General features: G+C 35.8%; 1 protein-coding gene across 5 annotated transcripts; it reads right to left on the reverse strand.

Annotated features, from left to right (window-relative positions):
- Positions 1 to 509: 509 nt before the first annotated feature.
- Positions 510 to 20,468, reverse strand: LOC122017352 (probable LRR receptor-like serine/threonine-protein kinase At1g53440). Of its 5 annotated transcripts, none has more exons than XM_042574938.1 (24): positions 20,272 to 20,467; positions 8,794 to 8,956; positions 7,888 to 7,959; positions 7,743 to 7,811; positions 7,590 to 7,661; positions 7,430 to 7,501; positions 7,271 to 7,342; positions 6,743 to 6,811; positions 6,579 to 6,650; positions 6,429 to 6,500; positions 6,256 to 6,327; positions 6,084 to 6,155; positions 5,924 to 5,989; positions 5,767 to 5,829; positions 5,651 to 5,686; positions 4,170 to 4,219; positions 3,678 to 4,051; positions 3,341 to 3,533; positions 3,124 to 3,264; positions 2,895 to 3,013; positions 2,546 to 2,756; positions 2,190 to 2,427; positions 1,741 to 1,894; positions 510 to 1,118 (listed from the first exon to the last, which is right to left on the reverse strand). In XM_042574938.1, exons 1-24 carry the CDS (start codon positions 20,408 to 20,410, stop codon positions 846 to 848), a joined length of 2,934 nt encoding a protein of 977 aa, XP_042430872.1. In that variant the 5' UTR covers positions 20,411 to 20,467; the 3' UTR covers positions 510 to 845. The 5 variants fall into 5 exon arrangements, with proteins under 5 accessions (XP_042430872.1, XP_042430871.1, XP_042430873.1 ...); XM_042574937.1 differs by having other exon boundaries at positions 6,743 to 6,814; XM_042574939.1 differs by having other exon boundaries at positions 3,678 to 4,002; positions 4,166 to 4,219; positions 6,743 to 6,814.
- Positions 20,469 to 26,533: the final 6,065 nt, after the last annotated feature.

Consider the following 26,533-nt stretch of genomic DNA (forward strand, 5'->3'; position numbering starts at 1 on the left):
AAAATTACAATGGCAAAAACTTGAGCCTACACAAATATTATCTATTAATTATTAAACTCACAAGAACTAGAACTGGATATCCAGTCACACCAAAAAAAAAAAAAAGCATGACCCACAAGGAAATTCACTATGTAATCAATATAAAATTCAAGTGGTTGAATCAGATATATTATCAGAAAGATCTTGCAGTCTCATTTTTCATGGCACGACTAAAAGGGTAAAAGTTTTAGCCATTCAAGTGTTGTAGGAAGCAGCCACCTTCTTAGAAAACCCAGTTACAATCATACATAGAATTGATAGAAACTAGCAGAAATTGTGAAGCTAAATATCACATATGGTGGTAAAAAACAATTCGCTTGGCTCCAACACCTTCGTCAGCCCGTCCCAGGCCAACACAAAATAACTAAATATCACATATGTTGCTATAGCTGGTGATTGCTTAAACCAAGTGAAACAAGAGTAAATTCCTGTAGTGAAGACTTGTTCATTGCCAGTGAATGAAACAGACATCAACAAAATCAAACACTTCTGTATTAATACTGAGAATGAAATGATACTATAAAAAACATAAGTAGGTTTGCTAAACAGTGTACAGACTTTACTGAGTTTTATAGTTGCAGTTTCTAGGGCTGAATTTACTTAAACGATTGCAATTATTCTTCAAGATAAAAAATAACACATTTCTTTATAAGCATTTACATGAGTGTTTGAACGTGATCCTTATGAAAGCATCATTTCTTCACCCTAATCTGCGTAGTGAAGCAGAGGGTGACTTGTTTTTGCCTGTGAGTTCTTGCCACTTGATGCTGAGATAGAGGAATCAATGATGGGCCTACGACGGAGCTCTATGTTTGGCTGTCATGGGAGACCATCTCCAAAGTTTTGAACCTCACGTTGTCGGCCGTTGAAGCTGCTCGATTTGCCGGCATGACCTTCACCGGCATCTTGCCTTCAAGCATGCTTACCACAGATGACATTGCAGGCCTGAGGGTTGGGGAAGGGTTGGTGCAAACAAGAGACAGTTCCAACATTTGCAGTGCTTCCTCCTTAGAGTAGTTGGAGCCAAGGCTTTGGTCAACTAATTCAAGCAAATTTTCCTGCTCTTGCAAAACATAAGCCTGCAGAATGGAATAGATTATTGAGATCCAGTAAGATTCAATAACAGAACAGTCTATTGCTTGGTAGATTTTTTTTCCTTGGTTTGAAAAAGAAATGAGAAGATTCCAGTTAGAATTTGTACTCATGTATCAAACAATTTAGATGAAAAGGAGCCCAACTTTAATGGAAATGAAAATGACAACGCAGTTTTCTAAAAAGAGGGAAAAGTTAGAAAGTAAGCAAGATCTGTATAACTGCATTGACTTGCACATTGTTTGATACCTACAACCATGGTTAATTAGATGTTTAATTGACCAGTGCAAATTAAACGAGAAACTAATTACGAGCATGTCTGTCCAAAAATTGCAAGAAATAAAATATTTGTATAGTGATTGAACACTAAATCACTTTATTTGTTCCTAAATAGTTTGGTTCAAACTAATCCTTGAACAAATAAATCTAAATATTTGTTTTCGGTCTCTTTTCAACTTTTGAAGTCTTTTTCTAAAAATCTGAAAGTGTTCTAATAAGATTTTTTAACCAAACTCATCATACAGAGCAAATTTGGTTATGACTAGGAATTAGTGATCTATCAGAAAAGATCTCACATCAATGAAAAGAAAATGAAATACTTCTCCTTACCCAATCAAGAAGATAAACAAATTCCTCCTCAGGCCTATAATTAGTGTTATTGCTCATTCCACTGACAAGTTCTAGTGTCACCACCCCAAAACTATATACATCTGCTTTGTATGTCAAGCGACCTCTCATTGCATACTCTGGAGCCATGTAACCTCTGCAAGAGTCACAAAGTTTACATCCGGTTGAATTGCACAAATAGTGCCTTTGCTAATTCAGAACAATAATAACAACTCAATATGATACCTTCATTTCAAAAATGTAACTCTCTCAATAGACCTATGCCATTAAATTCCATTATCAACATATGATATGTGTATTTTCTTAATTTAATTGCATACATTGGATATTTCATCTTGAGCAAGATCCTAGTTAGATAAATGTTGGATTAGTTCTTCAAATATGCATTTTAAGAAAAGTAATAGTACGAATAAATCAATAATACAACGCACATTGTCCCTGCTATTCTTGTGCTGATATGAGTGTTTTCTTCTTCATCAAGTTTGGCCAAACCAAAGTCCGAAATTTTTGCATTGAGATCTTTATCTAGTAGAATGTTTGTCGCCTTGATGTCTCGGTGAACAATCTTCAGCCTTGACTCCTCGTGAAAATATGACAATCCTCTCGCTATCCCTATGCAAATATTGCGTCTTGTTTGCCATTCTAGATTGAGACGATATTTCGGTGGACCTATTAAAACCCAGGTTTAACCTTGCATCTTTTACAAATGATTTGTGAAGTAAATGTTATAGACGGAACCAAGAGCACATTTCCAGCAATCTATTTGTGCAACTAAATAAACACATACCAAATAAAGCACGAGCGAGAGAATTATTCTCCATGTATTCGTAGATAAGCAATAATTGATTTGCTTCTATACAACAACCATAGAGCTTCACTAGATTTGGATGTTGTAAAGCTGATATCATTCCTATTTCATTGACAAATTCACGGTTCCCTTGTCTAGATTTGGAAGAAAGTTGCTTGACAGCTATCATGGAACCATCTGACACTACACCCTGAGACAGTCAAAATTAAAAATAACCACTAAACATGATATTGCAAATAATTTAAAGTTGAAATACTACAAGAGAAACCAATGCATTTGTCACAATTTAGATTAATAAAAAAAGTCCAATTTGCAAATATATTTATACCTTGTACACTGGACCAAACCCGCCTTCACCTATCTTATTTTCAGGATCAAAATTCCTAGTAGCAGCTTTAATCTGTTTCAGGGTGAAGTAACCAGTTTGCAGCTCGAGGCCTTTGAATTCTGCATGATCGTTAGTGTTTAACTAAGCAAAGATCCCATGAACAACTCTTTCTTTTAATGCGAGTCTTTAATTCGGGACATGCTTATAGAAAATTAAAACTATAGCTTACCATTGTCTTGAGGGTCTTTCATGATGAAGTAAAACCAAATGATGTTTAAGGCAAGAATGAGTACCAAACAAGATGTTACAACAATGCCCACAATGACCCCAACAGATAGCTTGCTTTTATCCTTGCAATCTGCCTTAAAATCTACAAAACGCAACATAATTTATTATTATCAAGCAAGATATTAATGGAAAATCAAATATGATTTCAAAAAACTTACTCGGAGTGATAGAAATGGCTGAGATCAGAGGTCCGTATACACCTCTCACAGGGATGCTGTTTGTTCCCTTGCCACCCCACTGAAAGTGAATCTCCAGTGTGTCGTTAACCCAAGTAGTGAAGTTTTTAATAAGCACCTTGCCAGTTCCATGAGCTTCTTTTGCAATGTTGAAATCCTGCAGAACTTTTTGGCCCTGCGACGTTTAGAGTATTATCTATCTGGTTAATCGATGAGTTAACACATCAAAGACTTTTCAAAGAAAAGGATTGTTAAAGTATTGTGAATATCTTGTAAGAAAAAACAACAAGAATTAATTATAGGCCAAAAAATCAATCACCTGGATTGATACATCAAACAAACGTCTTCCCACACTAGCATATGTTTGGTCATCAGTGAACATAATCTCAGCAAAATGGAGTCTCACTGTGTAGCTCCCTTTCTGTAGGCATAGACCATAGTATTTCATGGAAAGAGGACTAAGCCGAGCTGTCGTGTATAATTCAGGATTACTCATATTCAGGATTGAAGAATTATGTGCAATAAAAGATGTGTCCTCATTTCCGATAAAATCACCAGTATTGCTGTATGCCCATGCTCCATTGTTGCTCTCACGATAGGTTGAGTGATCCATTCTGTCAAATGAATCATCTTGGTATTCATGCCTGTCAATAGTCACTTTCTTACCACCACAGTTAATGAATAACTCACAATCTGCAAAATGATGGGAGATAAGAATCATGTGAAATCAATGCCAATATTTATCATTAACTCTATTAACTTGAATTATATCTCAATTTTATGGCAATCCTTTAAAAGCTCATATACCTACTTCTTGATTTCCCTGAGCAAGGGAGATTCTTCCTTAAGCATGAGAGTATCCTGTAAAACCATACAAAGCATAAACCTTTGGTGTGAGATTCCACAATTCAATTGCACAATTCGATTAAATTGTTCGCACTTAGCCCATATTCTTCTTTTTTATCTCAGTTTGACCCCTTTATTTAAGTTTATTATTCTCAAATCAAAAGCATGTGTTTCATTGGTGAAGTTTAGACATTTCTAACCATAACTTTTGTCAATCTATCTCTTTGCCTACGGCACTGCATGTTTCATTGAGAGCACAAAGGTACTTAGAAATAAAATATAATACATTTCTGGAAAAGCTGAACCATTAAACATTCATGCTAAGTAGTGTCAAAAAGTTGATACACCCACACATTTAGAGGAAAGGAGCACCTCTGATGTAGGATTTATACCATAAGAGAAGTTCCAAGTTGGAGGGGCAGCAAAGGGGTGCCGATCAAACAAAGGTGTGAGGTAGGAGCTATTGATTATATTGGAGTTTTAACTTTTGATTATCCAAATGAAACGATTCTAACAAATGGATCTTTTTTAAAAAAAAAAATAGGAGCTGTCTATTATTGGTCTACCTCACCTAGACCGCCTAAAATGCCTAGATAGACCGTTTGGGCCTATTGGTATGCAAGTAAGTCCCCTGTCCAAACCACAAAGTTGGCCAGCAACCAAACCAATTACTTGTTAAAACAATGTTTTTTTACCTAGATGGTCACTTTGTGTTTCTACATCTCTTTTTATCATAACACATTGATTCAGAAGATAGGTTATCCTATGTTTTAGCAACATCTTTCTAATATTATAAAAAAAATTCTCGGGCAACTCTTTCCCTCACATAATAGCATCGAATTCGGTGTTTATCCCAACATTAACTCTTTATCAAGAGCAAACACATATCTTTTCAAGATACAATAAAACTACTATCTAAGCAAAAAATTTGTTGAAATAATATCGAAAGTATCATAGCTTAAAGTTTAGGGTTTTGCAATGAACAAAAGGACAATAAGATAAAAAACATATAATTGATAAACTAACTTCACTACATACACAGTTATACTCACACACGCGCGCAGGTGGGAACACACAACAATTCAGTTCGGAAGTATAAACAATTTAATTAAAGTATTCTTTTGAAGAACATCACCAACATAGAGGTTGCAATATCAAAGTTTCTCAACCGCTGAATTTTTGTTGTATTTCTGTCATCTCTTTGGGATTCCTGCTTTGTCTAACAACCTAAACATAACATCTATAATCTAGTTTGAGGCCAAAAGGTAAGAATTAATATTATAAATACGATTTAGTTCCATAAGGGAAATTTAGCAATTATGCCATATGTCAGAAGACAAATCACAAATGGGATATATAATGAGTCTCTTTTTGTTTATCTATACGCTAAATCTTATTCTTCTCAACCTATGAGGAAAAAGCAAGAAGCAAGTATCGAAAGCTTACAAGTTTTCATTTGTAGAAAAACTTGAAACCAGGTTTCTGCATACCAAAAGTTAAATTCTTAGTGGAACAAGTTTTAAGAGCTATAAACAGTTTAATAGATAATTATTGAATCTTACACTCCATCTCGTGGCTGGCAGGATGTTGGTGGAGATCCATTAAAAGAATTATAAGAGACATCCCTGCAATAGAAGACCTTATAAGCTTGATGTTTGTCATGCAAAAGTTCATTCTTCTAGTCAGATGGATTAGTGATCTAACTGAGAGCAGACATACAAATTTTTCCTGCTTGACAAAATCCATGATGGAATACTTCCACTGAGCTTGTTATTGGTCAGATACCTGAACATATTAAATGGATGTGAGATCTGCAAAATTATTACTGGTGCAGAGATGTAACACAACGACAAATAGTGTCTATAACTGCTACACTTACATAAATCGTAACTTTCCTCGTGGGTCAAAGCTATTTGGGATTTGCCCGGTCAAGTTGTTAAAGCTTAAATCTCTGAGGAATTAATTTGGCAAGTAAAAGCAAGATTAACATCATGTTGATTATTGAACTTGTTAATGAAACCGGTAGAGCTTCCAATGAGAGAAAATCTTACAAAGTTTTTAGACTTTTCATTGTTCCAATATAATCAGGAATTTCACCGGATATTGACAGGTTCCTAAGAACCCTATATGAAATAACAGTCAATAAAGCAAAGATATGTATATTTATACCAATATACATTCAAATAGAAGCTACTTCACTGATGATATTTGGTGGCTAACTTACAATTCCTTCATTTGAGTCATATTCTGCAGTTGAGGAAACTGTCCATCTCCCCCTTTCCAGTCAGTCACCCTCCTGGATTTGCAGCAAATAAATTTCAAATATGTCTTAAACCACTTCAAGCAGATTGAAATACTAACTAATTGTTCTTACAGTTCAGTAATTGATTCCAGTCCAGAGAAGTTGCGAGGAAAAGAACCTTCCATAGACGTCCCTTGCATGTCACTAGCACACATGGTTCGAGTATCCAACTTGTTCATAATGAAATTTAATAATGATTAACATTTGGTCTAGAATAGCAGTGATTAACGACTTACAAGCGTTTAAGATTTGTCCAGTTACCAATGAAACTTGGTATTCTGCCAGAAATTGGATTCCCATCTATTCTACTGGGAAAAGAAAAGCAAAAGGTTTAAGCATGCAGTGCAACTAGACTGTTAAATTTCATTGGCTCAAGCAAAAATGCTCTGTTTGACACTTCAAATAAACTCCTTTATGCAGATTGATTTATGAAGATAAATCATAAACCATGGTAACTTGTTTATACTGCAGGAATAAGGAGGATTGCTTCATATTTACCATGGTAACTTGTTTTAATCAATAAGGTTGAATACTAATGACAAAAATCTACACATTAACTTATTAAGTTTGTAGATGAATGTGCAATTAATGTGTAGCTTGCTAGGCTTTTATTTATGAATACTTATGACAAAATATTGTCACACAAGTATGTTGTTAAGTTTGCAGATGAATGTTCAATGCTTAACTTGCTCAGCTAGAGTTTCATGTTTTTTAGCAGAAAAAAAATACTTCTATATCGATAAGATACACGAGATGTAACATACAAGTCTTTTAAGTTGTGGAGATTGCCAAGTGATTCTGGTAATTCCCCTGTCAGATTATTTGATGAAAGCAATCTGTAACGAACACAAAAGCACGAATCAAGTTACATTGAATATATATATAGATCAAAACTAGTGACAGAGTGCGTGTATCCATCTTACAAGCGAGTCAAATTACTGAGCTTGCCAAGGGATTCAGGAATTGAGCCTTCTAGAAAGTTTGCTTCTAATACCCTATCACAAGTAATATATGTTTATTTAATTAGTACCATAAAATATTATAGAAGAAAAGAAAATTATGGCGGAGGACAAAGGAATGTACAGCTCTGTGAGTGATGCAATATTTCCAAGCTCTTCAGGGATGCTCCCAGATATCCGATTTCCCGAAAGAGACCTGTAAATCTTTTGTTACAAAAGAACCCTCATGCATATCAGAAAAAGAAATGGAAGAAGAGTGTAAAGGTATATAAATTACAGATTGGTGAGGCGAAGGGTTCCCCATTTAACTGGGATAGTTCCATTCAGATAGTTCCTTGTAAGATCTCTGCTAAATACAAGTGAGCTATGGCTTTATCATTCAGAAAAAAACAAGGCATTAGTTAATTACTGCAGTGACTCACAGTGTGTTCAAGGAAGTAAGGTTGGCAAACTCAGCCGGCAGCTCTCCAGTCAAATTCTGCCCCTTAAGAAGGCTGAAAAAGAAATAAACAAATTTGTCAATTGAACTTTAATTAACACTAGGTGGAACCAAAAGTTACCGAGGTTTTTTATTGTCTTTGTTAAAGTTGATTGGCCGACAATTAGTCACACAATCTTGAGCTATTAGAAAAGGAGCCAATTTGTACATTTATATTATTAATAGTCTTATCATTAATTCCAATGAGGCCATGAATAAAAGCATGATGACAAGCACCCCTTAATCATGAATTCCCATGCTAGATAAGATAGTTTTTATCTCGAGAGATATTAAAGCAAGTAAAAATAGAGATGGTTAAAATACCTATAATTTTGATATATCGTATATACCATATCGATATATATCATTCATACAAAAAATTTCAATAAAATTTTAGTACAATATTATATCATACTGAATTTTTTGATATCAATATCACTATAAGAATTATTATTTTTCAGTATACTAAAATATCAAATATTTTTTTTATAAATTATTTAGTGGTGTTGAATTTTACAAACTAACACCATTGTATGTTGGATTTCGAAATCCAGCGCCACTTGATTTTTGAAAACCAACAACAGTGGTGTTACTTTTCGAAATCCAACACCACTAGTGATTTATGATAAATATTTTTTTATAATTGTGGTATATCGAAAATATCAAAATACCGAATAATTTTGATATGAATAGTATGAAATTTAACCGTACTAAAAATTTTGGTACGATATCGATATATATTTTTCAAAAATCAAATTTTTCGATCAGCATATAGTATGATATAAAATTTTCATTACAATATAGTATATCACCTCTAAGTAAAAGTGACCAGAAATCGGAAGTTGCTTACATGGAAGTCACTTGACAAGTATTGGTTGTGTTGTTACATAGGCCACAAGTGACATTGTTGACCAAATTCCCGTTATCTGGGTCTTGCTGTATTGGAGCCCTTCCACAAGGGTTCCTACCGAAGTTCCAGTTCAACTTTGAGCCAATCCTTCGTAGAACTCTAACTGTATATTAAATGATCCACAATTGACTTGCTAATTTAAATCCCATAAAATTGGCAAATATTTGACAAACTTCAGTGTAGAGTTAAAATTTGAAAACAAATGAGAGATTAACATTAAAACAAGTCCACCAGGTCACAGCAGAACATATATTATTACTATAAGCCAATTTGATAAGCTTGAATAACTATTATTAGAGAGGCCACCAATTATTACTTGGCATTGTTCCTAGTGAAATGCTAACGGTAGGACAACACATAACCTTGGGACATTTATAAAAGGGACAATTAAAACAATAGAAAACATTTTCTTAGTTTTCTTTTAAGGGTTTTCTATTATTTGAAATGATTATAAATGAATTTACGACCTAATTCATTTCTTACAAAAATAAAAAATGTTGAAATATTTAAATAGCAGGATGCGGTTATCCAAAGCCTTCTAGATAAGTTACCCCGACCTTGTGTAACTCGATGCAATAGCCTTACGTATTCAATGAAAACCTAGGGATTCATTTTTATTATTTTAAATAGTGTATAATTTAGAAAGACAGAAATAAAAAATATTTTAAAATAAATTATTTATTTTAAAAAAAAATAAATTATAATAAACTTTTTTATATTTTTACAGCTCGCATCTGCGAGCTCACCTCTTGCAGCCCCTTGGAGTGGACATCCTCTGCTTCAATAGTTTTTTCCTTGGTCTTCCTTTTTTTTTCCAAGAGATTATTTTTATTTTTTCTTTCATTTTTCTTACCTTTCCCAAGGGATCTTTTCCATCCGAAAGAAGGAAAATCTGTGACTCTCAATCTTACACTTCGCTGATATGACATCCAATTTTTTAATGCTAGGTACCTGCTTCGAAAATACTAAAACAGTAAACTTTAGGAAGAAAGACCATGCTTTTATGTTGTTTTTTATTATAATTCAAGTATTCTACTTGTAGATCTGACTAATCCTAAAGATCAATTTGATTTCACAGACATTTTTTATCGACTATAAAGATAAATTCAGAAAGCATTATGAGTTTTGACGGACGGCTTAATATCACAACTAGTTCCAATACCATAGACATATGAATGACTCTGTATGAGAATTAAACTGTCATTGCAGGTAAGTCTATCCTACTGCTTAGTATTGCATCAAGCCCTAGGGGCTGCTTCTATGTCTCGTGAATCTAGGAACCCATGTGATCACAATAATAAATTAGTTTAATGATAAAGATTAAACAGAAGTGACAAAGGCCTTAGACCTAGAGCTCATTTCTTGATAGGAACCCGGGGGCCTATCACGTGAAAAAATCGAAAGAGAAAGGAAAAAGGGGGATAGGGTGATTGCTTCGAGGGGATCGGCCTCCAATAATCAAACGAAATTGATTAATTAAAAGGGAAATTACTTGTCTTCCAAAATTACATAACGTCTCTTTAAATAGAGACCTAAACTACCTTTTCAAAAGAAAATGTTTAAAAGAAAAAAAAAATAAAAATACATTTTCCAGAGAAAATGTCTTATTAAAACTTATCTAGAAGAGAAAAGAAAAAGTCTAAAACTTAAAGGAAATAAAGTTAAAGGATTTATTTGAATAGATCCATTAAAGGATCTTATCATTCCACCGCCCTTCAAAACAACCTTGTCCTCAAGGTTGTTTATCAATAAACTCTGAAAATTTTTCTTGAATGGTATCATATAGTTCCCATGTTGTATCATCAATAGAAAAATTGTCCCATTGAATTAATAGCTCAACCGTTACTTGATTGTTTTTCTTCACAAGTCTCCTTTCTAAAATAGCATAAGGTTGAAATTTAACTTCACCATCTAAATTCACTTCAGGAAGGTGTTGCTGAGGAGTAAATTTATCGCCTAATTTCTTCTTTAAACAAGACACATGAAATACAGGGTGTATTTTAGAATCGTGTGGAAACTCCAAGCGATAAGCAACAAGTCTTTTCACAAAAAGAGAATGCTCACGTAAAAGAGTGAGTACTTTATAAAGGTGATGCAAATGATCTTCGAATGATGAACTATAAACAAGGTTATCATCAAAGAAAATCAAAACAAACTTGCGGAGATAAGGCCTGAAGATATCGTTCATCAAACTTTGGAATGTAGAAGGTGAATTAGTTAAATCGAAAGGCATGACTAAAAATTCATAATGACCATCATGAGTCCGAAAGATTGTTTTTGGAATGTCCGTCTAATAGATCCTTATCTGATGAAAGCCTGAGCGAAGATTTAATTTTAAGAAGAATGAGGAACCTCCTAATTCATCAAGGAATTTATCAATGATGGGGATGGGGTACTTATCTTTCACTGTAATTTTATTGAGTGCCCGATAATCTACACACATTCGCCAGCTTCCGTCTTTCTTTCGCACAAACAGTACTGGAGAAGAATACGGGCTTACACTTGGACGAACAATACCAGCTTGAAGCATCTCTTGTACCATCTTCTCAATTACCTCATTCTGTATGTAAGGGTAGCGATAAGGCCTAACATTTGTTGGTACACTCCCCGGTATTAGAGGTATACGATGATCATGTGAATGTGATGGAAGAAGTCCCTTTGGCTCAACAAATATCATAGAAAATTTTGAAAGAAGTGCCTCTAATTCTGGAGGGGTATATGAGATACCTTTAGGATCCTTTTTTATCGAGAGTTGCATGAGAAAAATAGAGCAATCTTTTTTTAATAACCGCTTTGCCTGATAACTACTGATTGATGTGATAGTATCTTGTCTCTTGCCTCTGATGCAAACTTCTTTTCCTTGATCTTGGAAGCGCATTGTTAGTTGAGAGAAATTCCATATTATGTCTCCTAATGTTCTCAACCATTGTGCTCCAAGTACAACATTACATCGATCCAGGGGTAGAAGAAAGAGATTTGTGATTAATTCATAATTTGGTAAGAAAATTTTAATACCTTCGCATTTTCCTGGACTTGTAAGTGATCTTCCATCCGCCACCTTAACATCAAATGTAGATGCTCGCTCTATTTTTTGTTTAAGCCTTCTTGCTAAGGTTGAGTCTAGAAAATTGTTGGTGCTTCCTGAATTTATAAGTATCATTATCGGTTGCTTTTTAATGAATCCTTTTACCTTCATTGTTTGCGGAGTTTGTAATCCTTCTAAGGCATGTACTAATATTGCTATGGAGTCATCTTGTACTTCGTTGATATTATCTTATGTTTCACCTTCATCAAAATCATCTTCTTCCTTATAGTTCTCTATTGGTTCAATCATTAGTATCCTCTTTTGCATGCATTGATGACCACGGTGCCTTTTTTCATCGCAATGTCAGCATAATCCCTTTGTCATCCTTTCCTTGATCTCTTCTTTTGTCAATCTACGGGGTGTTGAATAATGTGATGGGTTTTCATGAATTACCTTGTTATTTCTTCTTCCTTCCTCATTGATCTTCTCTTCTTGTAGTCGTGCAAAGGATAAGGCAGCCTTCATGGTGCGGGGTTGATTCATTTTTACTTCTCGTCGTATATCAAGGTAAAGTCCTTCAATAAAAGTGCCCAATAGTTGCTTTTCTGACCAATCACGAGTTTGATTAAAGAGTCGCTCGAATCGTCCTTGGTACTCTAGTACGGTTGAAGTCTGTCGAATTTTGGCCAATTCTCCATCAACATTCTCATAACCGGAGCGACCAAATCGATTGATGAGTTCTTCTTTGAATTCCTCCCATTTTGGAGGCCCATGGCATGCTTCAAGCCAGTCATACCATTGGATGGCATCACCTTCGAGGTTTATAGATGCTAGTTCTACCTTTGCATTGTCCGATGTACTGTGGAAGCGAAAATATTTTTCAGCCCTTGAAATCCATCCAATCGGATCGTTGTTCTCCCAGCGAGGAAATTCCACCTTCATACGTGTGTAGGACCGTTGGGCCGGCTAGAAGGGTTGGTAAATAACCTATCAATTAAAAACAAACAACCCTTCCTCGAACGATTAAGCTAACACTTGTAAAATGAATTAAGCAGATAAATAAAAGCATAAAAGAAAAGACGAGGCATCAGATGTTTACTTGGTTACAACCGATGTGGTTGTTAATCCAAGGAAGATTAAGCTCAAAAACTCCTTCAGGCGGAGAAGCCTCTTACAGCATTTAGGCACAGAAAAGAGAAGCTTAACTACAACTAAAGCATACAAGTATTTGGAAATAGAATGATCGTGATTGTTGAAAAGCTTCTGGACCAAGGCTATATTTATAGCCTTGGTCGGGGCGCCTGGAAGGATTCCGGAGGGGGTAAAATTTATCCCCCAATGGTTGGATCGAGTCAAAGCTCGATCCGGAAAAATCACTTGGCGCCCGGACGGCTCCGGCGCCCGGACAGGCGCCGGACAGCTCCGGGCGCCTGGAAAGTCAACCCTGATGACTTTTGGTCCGTGCTCTCTTCTCCGGTTCAACTCGCCTCGGTCCGGTCTTCCGGCTCCGCTTGCTTGGTGATCTCGACATCCGGAATAGGACTCACCCGAACCCATCTTCCGGTCTTCTCGAGCGTGCTTCCTCGGCTTCTCGTCCCTCGGAATTGCAGCGTGTCCCTTCTCGTCCACCAGGTACTTCCATCTGAGACTTGTCCCTCGGTCGCACCCCGTGCCGACCTTCGTGCTAGCTGCGTCTCTTGCTCCCCGAGCAATCTTCCGCTCCGGCTTTCGTACCTCGGAACCACCGCGCGCACTTCCTTCTCGTCCGCCGGTGTACTCTTCCGCAGCACCTCGTCCCTCGGACGCACCGCGTGCCGTCCTTCTCGCTAGCTGCGTCTTCCGCTCGAGTACCTGTGCTCCTAAGCTCCTGCACACTTAGACACAAGGTTAGAAACAACGCAGGACCTAACTTAACTTGTTGATCACACCAAAACAACCTCGGGGTTCCAACAGATGGTTGTGCTCTCGATCTTCATTTGAGTTTGCTCCTTGGTCATATTATTGTCGTTGAGACTGCTGATTTATTCCCCTTTTGATTAGTATGCTTGAGCTGGAATCTGCTTCTAAACGATCCTTCAATTCTTGCACTATTGTGACCAACGATGACATAGTTTTTTCGAGCTTATCCATCCTTGTCTCGTGCTTAGCTTCAAATTCCAGAGCCTATTTGGCGTCAGGATGAGATCCTCCGGTCGTCATGTCAGAGTGAATTTTCTTCTCTTGAAGTTGGGTCAAGACCATGCGCTTGTTGAAGTTGCTGCAAGATAATATAGGGCGAAGATGAAGTGAACGTGCTCTGATACCAAGTTGATAGGAACCCGGGGGCCTATCACGTGAAAAAATCGAAAGAGAAAGGGAAAAGGGGGATAGGGTGATCGCTTCGAGGGGATCGACCTCCAATAATCAAACGAAATTGATTAATTAAAAGGAAAATTACTTATCTTCCAAAATTACATAACGTCTCTTTAAATAGAGACCTAAACTACTTTTTCAAAAGAAAATATTTAAAAGAAAAATAAAATAAAAATACATTTTCAAGAGAAAATGTCTTATTAAAACTTATCTAGAAGAGAAAAGAAAAGGTCTAAAATTTAAAGGAAATAAAGTTAAAGGATTTATTTGAATAGATCCATTAAAGGATCTTATCATTTCTTCGTGCAAGTATGAAACTTGTAGCACTTAGTGCTTTGGTTTAGGTATCCATGCATGTCGGAAATGATGGAGATGACAATAGCATGTGAAGATGGCAATACTATATTTGTTTAAAGTGAACTGGATTTCGCTTAATTGATGGTTCATCTAACAACATTGGATTGATAGGTCGTCCTCTGCAGGGCCGGATTTACATGGACAAACCTTAAACGTTCGTCTCTTCCTCAACTATGCCCTTTGCCCTCCTCCCTCCGCACTCCACGGCAAGCAAGGAACCTGAAATTTAGATTTATTCCTCCCATAAAGTTTCGATTTTTTGGCCAAGGAACACCACCCATGTACGGGGACTATGAGGCCCAGAGGCACTGGATGAAGATCACTCTCTGCACGTCGACCATTGAGTGGTATCGCAACACCGTCACAAAAAACCTCTCCTATTGGGGCCTTGACTACCCACCGCTCACCGCATACTAGAGTCTCATCCACGCCTTCTTCATCAACGCTTCCATCCCTGAATCCCTTGCCCTCTCTTCCTCCCGCAGGTTCGAGACCCATAAATCAGAATTTTTCTTGATCACCCTCTTTGCTCGCAACAGTTTCTGCCTTGTGACTTCTTGAACAAATCAATTTGATAGCGCATGTGGACGGTGTTGTCTTTGGGCTTGCATGAGCTCTTTCCAGCAGCCATCTAATTGGTATCGATTTATTTACGGTGCAATGTTGGCAAGGATGCGAAGGTCTTCCCCGTGATTTCTAGCGATGATCTTACTGAATCCTTGCCCGATCCTCATTGATCATGGACATTTACAGGTTCTAAGAGTAAAAATAGAGCTTTTTAAGCAGATATATTTTTTGTTCACTTCAACTCACGCTTCATGGATGCATACAAGATGTTGTGCCTTCTTACTTGAAGAGGTGCTATTTACTTGCGTGTTTACACTGAGGCAATAAACTAATAGTGTAGGAATGGAATGACATATGCTCTTGGTGTTATGCTCAGTTAAGCATTTATTTGAAATTATCTAGATGGATCATTTTTGGACTTGGCCTTTGCTATGGACAATATCACTTTTATCTTTTAGTTGTTGATGGGATCTCAATCTTCATTGATCTTTTTTATTTCTACTCAAATTATAGTTAGTCATATATTGCAAATACCTTGAGTAGTCATCTCTTGATCTATTCTTGATTAGAGAGTGCAACTAATATTAACTATATCTTTTTTTTTTAATCTAGAAGTCATTTAAGAATATTAATAGTCACCATACATGGGTTATCTTAACGCCTTGTTTTTAAAGATGTTTCGATTTGTTCCGAAGTTTCTAGTTGTGAATTGAACCTCTCATATTCGAAGATCACACATTCTAAGGAAAAGCATGTAGATTACCCTTGTAGTTATGGGTAACTTTTGGAGATGTAGTAGCCCTTTTGTATATTAGATGACTCAAAAATCTTTCTTTAACTACCTGTCTACATTTAAGTTGGTTTATTAATTGTAGCCATATTTTTTTTAACAAAGTTCTTGTAGATTTTCCAATGGGAGGATAATCCAACCGCCCTGTCATTTAATATGTGGCCCCAAAACCTAAAATCCTGGATCCACCCCTGGTTATATGTGAGCGCTTCTCAATTTATCCTGATAACAGGTAGTAAATTTTCATAGGGTCGAGTCAGTCACCCAGGATTAGTGATGCAATTGGATCCGCAAATTTTATTATTATTTTTTACCATTTTCACATTTTTAGCATTCAAAGTATTTTTGATATTTTTTTGTAATTTTTGTTTTTTTGTTTTTTTATATTTTGAGTCTGTTTAGGAATTTTAAGATTATGAATATATTAATAATTTTCCCTTTCTTTTAGAATTTTTTCCCTTTCTTTATTAGATAGAAATTCTAGTCTATATATTATGATTTATTTCCTTTATTTGGATCTTAGGGAAAGTTTATATAAATATGTCTTTAGTTGTTTGACGAATTATCATTGGTTAATAAATAAAATGTCCCTTTTTCAAAAAATCTAGAGGACGATGGTTTTCTCTTCTTACCTTCTCCTTGATTCTCCCTTCTCGTCAACTCGTGGGATATTTACTATCCTACCAGCGTCAGTCAGAGCTTGCAGATTCTAAATGAAAAAGTCAAACATCAGATCTAATAAAATATCGTCATTGTCGTGATCATGCCAAGTAGGTTCCGGTTGAGGAAGCCTTGCACCTCGTAGCACCCAAGACGAGATTGAGGATTTACAGAGTCAAGTTTAACCCAGCGTGTAGCGGCAGCGATACAAAATCTTGAAGATCGTGAGATATGTGATATAGAGAATCAACATGGAGACATTGGATGTCGAGTTGATCTACCTGAATTTTTTGGTAAGTCACAAACAAAGAATTTTATTGATTGGATCAACAAAGTGGAGCGGACCCTCGACTATAAGTAAGTTCTAGATCGAATGAAGCTGAAGTTGATTGCCATCAGACTCAAGGGTCAAGAATCGGCATGGTGAGAGCACTTGCGGCGCTCACGAGACCGATAAGGCAAAACCAAGATTAAGGATTGGGAGAAGATGAAAAAAAGATGAAAGATCACTTTCTTCCTTTTGGGTGTACTTAAACTTCATTCCAAGGACGATTAAGTTTTTTCATGGAGAATGATAGCCTCGATGCCCAAGATGACCTTGACAGATTTGAAGGTGATTCAGAAGAAGAAGTTGACAAGCTACTTTATGGTGATACCCTAAGACTTTAATCATTCGTGAGAATTTGTTGATTGAGAAAGATGTGAGAGATGAGACCGAGGTGATTAGCGAGCTAGTATATGATGATTATGGAGCGGACGAAGTGTTTGATGATGATCTTTTATTCGTTCTGAATTCATGTTCTCTATCCAGCAAGGTAATTTTGAACCTTTTATCAAATTATATCAAGCAATTGATTGTAGACCATCTGAGAAAGACCTAGAAGGCAAGACCGAAGAGATTTGCGAACTGATATACAATGATGACGGAATTGGCGAGGTGCAACAAATATTTTTAGACTATGCTGAATTATTCCAAAAGATCTTCCTTATGGAGTACCAACTATGGAAGATATCCACCAGCAAATTGGCCTTGTTCCGAGGTCAAATTTGCCTCCTCATCCCGCATATTACATTAATTCTAAGATGGCTAGACCACCTCTTCCTAGTCTAGCTTCTTCTAAACTTTTTGTTGGCAGCGTGCATAGAGGACATGTGATGATCTAGAATTAATAGAGGAAGAAAATAATGGTGATGACCTAGTTCATCTTACTGAGGAATCTGATCAAGAACAAAATAAAGAATCAAATCCTCTAATGATACCAATTGTTGAATACAAGAAGTGCTTGAGGGATGTGAAAATGGGTAAAATCATCATCCACGATATCGTGCTCGTCAACGGATCAACGAGAATTCCCAAAGCCCAACAATTGCTAGTGGATTTTACCGATTTGGTACCAGATGATCTTCTTCCTGGGCAACCACCTGAAAATGCTATAAACTCGAGGATGAGTTCTTTTTGTAAGTATCCCGGAATAATTTTGATATGATCAACCGAATTAAGTTAGGCCCAATGTTTTTGATGTCTTGTGTTTAATTGTGCAGGGACTTAGGAAATCAAACGGAAGACGTAACGAGCTAGAAGAATGACATAGAAAGCGAGTTAACAGGTTTAGTGCATCCAAGGGACGAGGAATTGTGGAAGAGTACATGGTGGAGCAAGAAGGACAAGCGTGGAGTGTCCGAGGAACGAGAAAACAAGAAGGAAGCTTACTCGAGGAGAAGATCGGAATGGGATACAGGTGACCTCAACTCTAGACGAACCGAACATCACCCAAGCAAGCACAAGAAAAAGAATGGTCAATGCTGAGATTAACCATTCGACAGTGCTCAAGGCGCCTCAGATTGGACTGGAGGCACCTCGGATGCATAGCAGATGAGCTGCCGCAAATGAGGCTTGAGGCGCTTTCGATGGACTGGAGGTGCCTCCGATGAACAGTAGCTGAGGCGCCTTCAATGCCGCAAAGACATTGCGTAGCTGTTACAACGTGGATAAATTTTTATCCACATGGGCGCGCCTTGGATGACATTGTAGGCGTCATCCAAGGCGCCTCCAATGCCAAGTATCAACCGTCACTTGTGACCAGAACACTATAAATAACACCCTCGAGCTAGGAGTTCAACAACACACTAAATATTCAATTTCTGTACTTCATTTCTGAACTTCTAACCGCTATATGGGGCCTCTTCACCTTCGACTGTTATCAAAGAAGGAGCTTTCTTTTAGTGCTTTCAACTGCTTGAATTAACAATCACTAATGTTGTAACCAAATAAATCCTGCCTCCTTAGTTTACTTTTTTATGGTATTGTTTATTATTAATTAATTGTGTGTCCTTGCTAAGTTAGAAAGCAAGAGAAGGTTCTAACTTGTTTTGCAGGCTATTCACCCCTTCTAACCGATCCACTTGATCCAACACTTTCAACCTAGGACTACCAATGCAAGAGGATCCACAAATTTTTATTATTATTTTTTTTTGATAATTTTCATATTTTTGATATTCAAGGTATTTTTGATATTTTAAGTATTTTTGGTAATTTTTATTTTTTATATTTTTTTGAGTCCATTTAGAAATTTTAAAATTGTGAGTGTGTTAATAATTTTCTTTTCTTTTAGAATTTCTTTCTTTTCTTTATACATTAAAAATTGTAGTTTATATTATGATTTATTTCTTTTATTTGTCTGACGTCTTTAAAAATATGTATTTAGCTATTTAAAAAATTATCTTCGATTATTAAATATTTTTTTTTAAAAAAAATCTAGAAAACAATAATTTGTTCTTCTTATCTTCTCTTCAGTTCCTACTTCTCACCGATACCGGTCCATAATATAATCACTATTATGACTGACATCAATGAGTAGAAATAAGTTAGATACATAGTCCCAACTAAAAATAAATGATAATAATAATAAAAAAAAAAAGCTGAACTGGTAAGTTATCCAAAGGTCAACAAAAGATTTTTGGTCACTGCCCTTATTAAACACTACCTCGTAATATATATCTTAAAATTTATTAATAAAGATAAAGTCTTAATAGTGACACAATATAAGCTCAAACACATAAAGAGTTATCATAAATGGACTCATTTATAAAGACAATTTATTTTAAAAATTATTAGACTATTCAATATTATGTTTCAAAAATATATCTATGTTATATTATTTTATATTATATAGGCCAGAGCCGTGCCTACATCTCGGGTAACGCGATTCCTTTTAGTATTTGGAAAGACACAGATGTTGACGCCACTGTATAAAAGTCCAAGTTATTTTTTTTATATTAAACAGTTTGAAAATATTAACATATTTTTGAACTATCCGGGAAAAAAATCGAAGTGTACTGATCGAGGAAACACACATCAAAAGAAAAAGGGAAATTTTTTTTCGATAAATCCATCATTTTTTCACTTTGAGGGCTTTCAGAGAACGTTGGATCAAAAAATTAGGGAAAGCATTAGAATACCAAAATGTCACAGAAAAAGTGAGAAATATGCAGAAGAAGAAAAGGAGTCTTTATCTTATAGACTCCGGACATTGACAATCAAAAACCGAAGGAAGGAGAAGAACAAGGCTAAGCTTTGAAAAACCTCAAGTAAGTCCTTAAACGAAAAACCAAAAAAAAAAAAAAAAGAAGAAGAAGAAATCAAAGTGAAGGCAGTGCAGTGATTTACCTTCATGGTCAGCCAGTGTCTGTGTCTGCGCTCTGCATCTGAGGTCCAAGAAGTAACTCAAACCCAAGAGCAAAGAGGAGAGGAAGAGGAGACGATGAGGGCTAAGTTTCAACAGAGTTGCCGCTGCGATGGCGCTCATCTCAACGATTCCTAGACGAGACGGGGAAAGAGAAAGGACAGACAGAGCATCCGGATTGGTTATAAATTATAATACCACCAATTCGGAAAAAAAAAAAAAACATAGGATTGATACATACTTATTATATTAATATATTCATTCTTTCCACATGCACTTTAACCTTATTTATGGATGTTATTATCCACATATTTATTTTTATTTTTATTCTACCTTAAATAAATTAAATTTTAATTTTATTTACCTAATTTAAAAAATTATTATTTAAAATAAATAATAATAATATATATATTTTATGTAAATTTCAACTTTATTCAATTTTAATATTTATAATTTATAATTTTTTAATAAATAAAATTTAAAATAAAAATACACACATTATAAAGTTTATATTTGCTTTGTTTCAATTAAAAAAAATTACCGTTTAAAATCTTATTAATTTTAAAATATCATTTATGAATTTTATTTTGTTAGGAAAATGCTCTTAGGATAAAATATATTAGTTTCCCTTTAAGTTATTATCTAAACTATTCAGTAATCCTGAATAATATTTTATAGTAATTTAATATTAATGAAATAGTATTTTAAAATTATCAATTGTAAAAAATATCTGAGAAAGTCTATGCTGATGTCAATGCTAAGCTAACAATTAATAATTTTTTTTATTAAAAAAACTCCTTGAATTTATTTAAATATAATCTTAGTTCCTTGATGAAAATATATTTATTGTGAAGAATTGAAGATTGGGGCATTAAGGTAATTTCACTGTTCCAATCCTTCTTTTTCGACCCACATGATTTGTCCACTCTTAACATCATCTTTAATTGAGGTTAACATCTTTTATTCATCTTCGTCTTGTTCTACGACATGGATGTTGATAGAAGGACTTTTTTTTAATATCTCAATGTTTACCTATTAATTATTTCAATAAGATTATTCTAGATGATAATTATTCGAACATTTGAAAATTAAAATGACAAGATTTGAGTTTTATGAATATTAACTCCAATAGCACATAGTTAACTGAAAAATGTAAGAATTTAGTAGAGATATTAAATAAGACAATAAATCAATTGTTTAGAAATTTTTATTTTTGAAAATTCAACTTTTCAAAAAATATTTAATATCTTCTACCCTATAATATATAACTTACTTACTCTTTCTCTCGGGACGGTCCAGTCAACTTAAAATTTGGGATTTAAATTTTGACATAGTCAAGGTAAATATCTCTCTCATACGCTAGTCATTATTCTAAAAATTAATAATCATCTATGATTTACCTTTTTAATATTGACCTAACATAATAATAAGGATGCTAGAGGGAAGTACAGTCGTCTTATGTCAATTTGCCAATTTCAATGTCATGCTCTTAGTTAACTCAAATTAGTAATCCGCACACTTCACAAAAATTAATATTTCATGCCAAAAACAATGGCGTTCAAAATATTAAGAACAGGTAAATTGAGAAATCTCGTTATTTACATACTATCATGGTCCAACAACAACTTTTGCATTTGATACTCTTAATGGTGATAAAAAAAAATAATGATTATTCAGATCAGATAATGTCAAACCTCAAACGACCAACTCAATTTCATAAAATTAAAGTTTCCCATCAGTCGTTAATTAGAGTACATCTGGAAGAGCTTACGATGGACGACTCAGAAGTCCAACATCCCTTAATTAATAAAAACCAATTCTTATACATACATAATTGGAAATCAAACTATGAATAGTGATAACTTAATATCTTTCCATCATATCCCGGAGACAAGTATCCCTTAATTATTATGAATTCCTATACTGGATATGAGAATTTTTGTCTCGAGATATAAAACAAGTGACCAGAAATAAGAAGTTGCATGCTCACATGAAAGTGACATGACCAGGATTGGTTGTGGTGTTGAACATTCCACAAGTGACATTATTGGAATAGTCGGTATCATTGTTCTCTGGGTCTATCCATCCTGGAGCGTTTCTGTAAGGTCCACATCGAGGTTCCAGTTCTTGTTCGACTTTGAGCCAATCGTAGGTTAGTAGAACTTCAACTCTAAATTGAATGAACCACAATTGTTCCACATGTAACACCTGAGAACCATGCCTTACTAATTTAAATGTCATAAAATTGACAGGGTTTGGTGTAGATTTAAATGACAAGTATTAGCTGTGGTGTCACACATGCCACAAGTGACACTGTTGGCGTTATCTGGATCTTGTCGTCCTGAATCCTGCCACCAGTGATACTCCACAAGTAGCCATTCGTATCCAATGAAAACCTTGAGGATCCATCTTATCATGGTAAGCAATGCATGACTTGAAACCTTGGTGCCTATCAATATTAGGCTTTGCTGAAATGACATCCAATTTTTTAATGTTATTATGCACCTTGTTTTGAAAACAGTAAACTTTACCAAGATCATTAATAAACGAGGAAAATATTTTATATCGGTATAATTTTTTTTATATTTGATGGTATTTGGTGTTACTCCCACCCAGGTGCCCGACCTTATTCTTGACTCACCGGTAGCTTGGAAGGATCCGTTTGTTTAGCAAGTCAGCTCAAAACTACTCTTTTGGACAGTTCTGATTCATTGCTTCCGGAGAACTAAAGGGATATTATTTTACCATCCCAACTTTATACAGCATGGATGAGGCACAATAGAAGTTATTCGCCTTTAAGCTAAATGGCGAGGGAAAAGATAATGCTAAGGGTAAAGATCTTGAAGCAATTTTTCTGAAGGCAGAGGTGTTGAAGAGATTTGCTTAAAAATATTTCCATATCATCCTGACAATTATATCTATCAACAACTGCAGACAACATAGCAAATTTCCCTACGTCATGATGAAAGAAGATGAATGGCTCTTGTTGACATTTTGCTGAAGCTATTAAAGTTCTTTGAAACAAGTTGAAGCTCTTATTGAATAGGACATTACAGATTATGGTTTTGAAGTATTTAGTAGATTTTGATATAGTATCCTGTCAGTGGTGTAGCCACATAGGGACGAGGGGGTGCGACCACCTCGTAGATTTATTTAAAAAAAATAATATCAAACTCTTACAGTCAATTTGACATACTTGAGCAAAAAGGTGGAACCGCCACCCCAGCGGCCCCCTGAGCCCGGCCCCACAGGATTTCAGAGGGAGTAAATCACGGTTAAACTGGGCGGGTAAGTGGACTGGGGGTCTCAGGAATTTTAGGCCAGCAGACCAAGATTTTATTCTTGTGTGCAACTGGCGACCTTCGACCCTGCGACCATTTGAGCAAACTCCAGGCCACTTACCAGCTGATCCAGCCCGTGGGGGCCAGTCAATTTGACATACTGATTCATCATCTCATGGTTAGAAAACTAAAATTGATCATATATTTGGAAAGTTTTCGACCTAAGTTATCAATTGGTACCACTTTTACTAGGAAATATTACAACTTGGAACATTAAGGAATGTTAAGTATTGAATTTTAAAAAATAGAATATATGACAATAAACAGATGAATTAAATCGTATAACACGAAGTAAAAGCGTTAAATTAAAATCGGATTGGATTCAAACTAAATCCAACAAATAGGCGTGGAGATAAAAATTATGTTGATTCAAATCGGGATTGATTTGGAGTTGATTTAACTAAGTTATCGCCGAACAAAGTTTAAGATTTAAACGAGCTCGATCGGTTAAAAATGAATTAAAGTATTTTTAAGGAAACTTCTCTTTCATTTTTTCTCCCTACACACGCAACAACCTCCACCATGCCATACTCCAACACCATGCCTTTGCTCATCTCTCTCTTTTATTTTTCGCTTTCTCTTCTTCCCTATTTCCTTCATTTCTCCTACTGCAGTAAACCTGTAATTTTTTCTCTCCACTTCTCGAACATAAGAGCTCTATTTTCTTCTCCTTTCTCTTCTCCGACAAGTAGGAAACACAACATCTATCAACAGCTACCCTCTTCTAACAACAAGAGCAGCCCTTGCATCTTCTTGCTCTTCTCATGTTTCCTAGGATTTTGTTGGCATTGTAAGAATAAACCTATTTTGTCTTGCTTTGCTCTATTTATGTCGTTGTCGAGTTCATTAAGCTAGTCGAGATTGCTAATGAAGAAGGTAAAGCTGTCTTTTGCTTCTTCCTCCATGTCTTCACTAATGCAGTGGTAAAAGGGGTCCACCAAGGACGAGTCAAAAGTGGGGAAAACAACCAACATTGGACGTCAAAGTCAAGGCGGTCAAAGGAATAGAATCACCAGGTCACCAAGGTTGGCCGAGCGGGCCGCAAAAGGCCGATCGGCGTGAAAGGTCCAGTCGGGCATGATCACCCACTCAACGAAAGGGAGGTCCAAGATCAAGGTGCCGCCCGAAGGCTTATCCGATCAGATCGCTTCTCCGGTCGGACGACAGGTAGCGCCACGACAACTGGACGACTAAAGAGAGAAGAACAGATGTTCGCTATTGTGATGACTGAGTGAGGACCAAGCTGATCGGATCACCTGTCCGGCTGATGAGGAACAACTGTTGGTTATTATCTCTAATTGGTGGGCTTAATTGTAAGTTGTGCATATGAGTACAAACCGAACCTATTAAAGTGTTCTAACTTATGTTTATTAGGTTTCGGTTGTTGGATGTAGAACTTGTATGTATAGAACCTATAGTCCCGCATGTATTATTATCTATATGATGATAATATATATTCAGTATATATATGGACTTACAGTCTCACATCTATTATTATCTTTGGGTTGATAATAGATGTCCACTATATATAGGGTTGGTCTCCAAGGGTTTAGGATGAAATTTTTGACAGAGCTTTTGGTTCCCCATTGACCTAAAGCTTTTCGGCGACGTCACTCCTAAGCTCCTTGGAAGACCTTTCTTTTCTTTCCGCTGCATCTTCCTCCACAGGGATTATTTCTGAATGACGCTAAAGACAGAGATAACTCTTCAATCAAGTTCCTTGTCGTATTTATTTATGTACTTATTTTTCTTATGACATGTTTTTGATGAAACGAAGATACATACTCACATGTTCTTATTTTTCCTATTCAAATTCTTATTTTGATTATCTAGAATTCATGCGGCTTAAGTTTTACAAGAAGTATCAACAACCTGTTAAGCCGAACAACCTTGGAGAAGAACAACCTTGAACGACCAGGAAGGGAATCCCGGCGAGCGACTCCCCCGCTCGTGTAAACAGTGAGACCCCTTGCTCAGCGCATCATATCTTTCTAGAAATTAGTGCCACTAACAATTAGGCATGGTCAATAGGCAAATCATACAGCGGAAACTTCTACTGTCATGTCAGGGATTTACACGCCTTGTTAAGGAGAAGTGTCAGGGATGCTTTTCTGACTTATCTTTTTATGGGACAATTGGAAAAGCGTGTCCGTGCATTGGGAAGCATGCACGTACGCTATTAGGGGGTTCATGCATCGGCATAGGTACGTGTGATTATCGTCTACACCTTTGTTGCTCTGGTGTACTACTATTTCGATGACTGACATGAGCGTTGGAGGGTCAGCGCCAGACCCCTTCCCTGGCCAGGTACTTTGCTACTTTTAAGAGCGGAATGTAGCGAAGTTTTCACTGGAGCGGAGTGTAGCGAAGTCTTCACAGGGTCAACCTCAAAGTCACATTCCCAGTTAGCTCTTCACTAATTTCAGACAAGATCATTTACTTTTTTATTTTTTTCAAAAGTAGCAGCCTGCATTTTATTTGATTTTCTAGCGTCAGCCCTTTACAAGCAGTTCATTTTCCCTTTTGTCTGTCAATCACAACAAGAACAAGAAAAGTAGGTTGTTCCTTTTTTTTTCATGTTTCATTAATTAAGGATAGTTATAAGTATACACTTTATTTTATTATGTTGCTCATAGGATGGTTGTTTAGATCAGAATGTCTCATATGTAGGAATGATAAATTTTATGAGGAAACAAGATAATAAATGATTTTTCGACTTTGAATCATAGATAAACTCTTGGGATCGATGGATTGTTGTTTCTACTAAAACCAAGGGCTAAGGTTGAAATTTTTAAATTTGGTTTTCAGCTCTTTAAATTCAAAATTTAAACTTTTGGATTGTGAAAATCGACTTCAACTAATGTTTGGAATTTTGAAAATTTTTATCTTATATTTTTAAGCATTT

Source organism: Zingiber officinale, chromosome 8B (assembly GCF_018446385.1).
Source record: "Zingiber officinale cultivar Zhangliang chromosome 8B, Zo_v1.1, whole genome shotgun sequence".
Taxonomy (NCBI): Eukaryota; Viridiplantae; Streptophyta; class Magnoliopsida; order Zingiberales; family Zingiberaceae; genus Zingiber; species Zingiber officinale.

Excerpts from the sequence above, each read along its gene's own strand:
- LOC122017352 (XM_042574937.1), bottom strand. The coding sequence starts at position 20,410 with ATGAGCGCCATCGCAGCGGCAACTCTGTTGAAACTTAGCCCTCATCGT. Across the intron at positions 5,687-5,766 it reads TGCCAGCCACGAGATGGAGT|AAACCTGGTTTCAAGTTTTT; the intron begins GTAAGATTCAAT and ends TTTGGTATGCAG. Across the intron at positions 3,014-3,123 it reads GAAAGACCCTCAAGACAATG|AATTCAAAGGCCTCGAGCTG; the intron begins GTAAGCTATAGT and ends ACGATCATGCAG.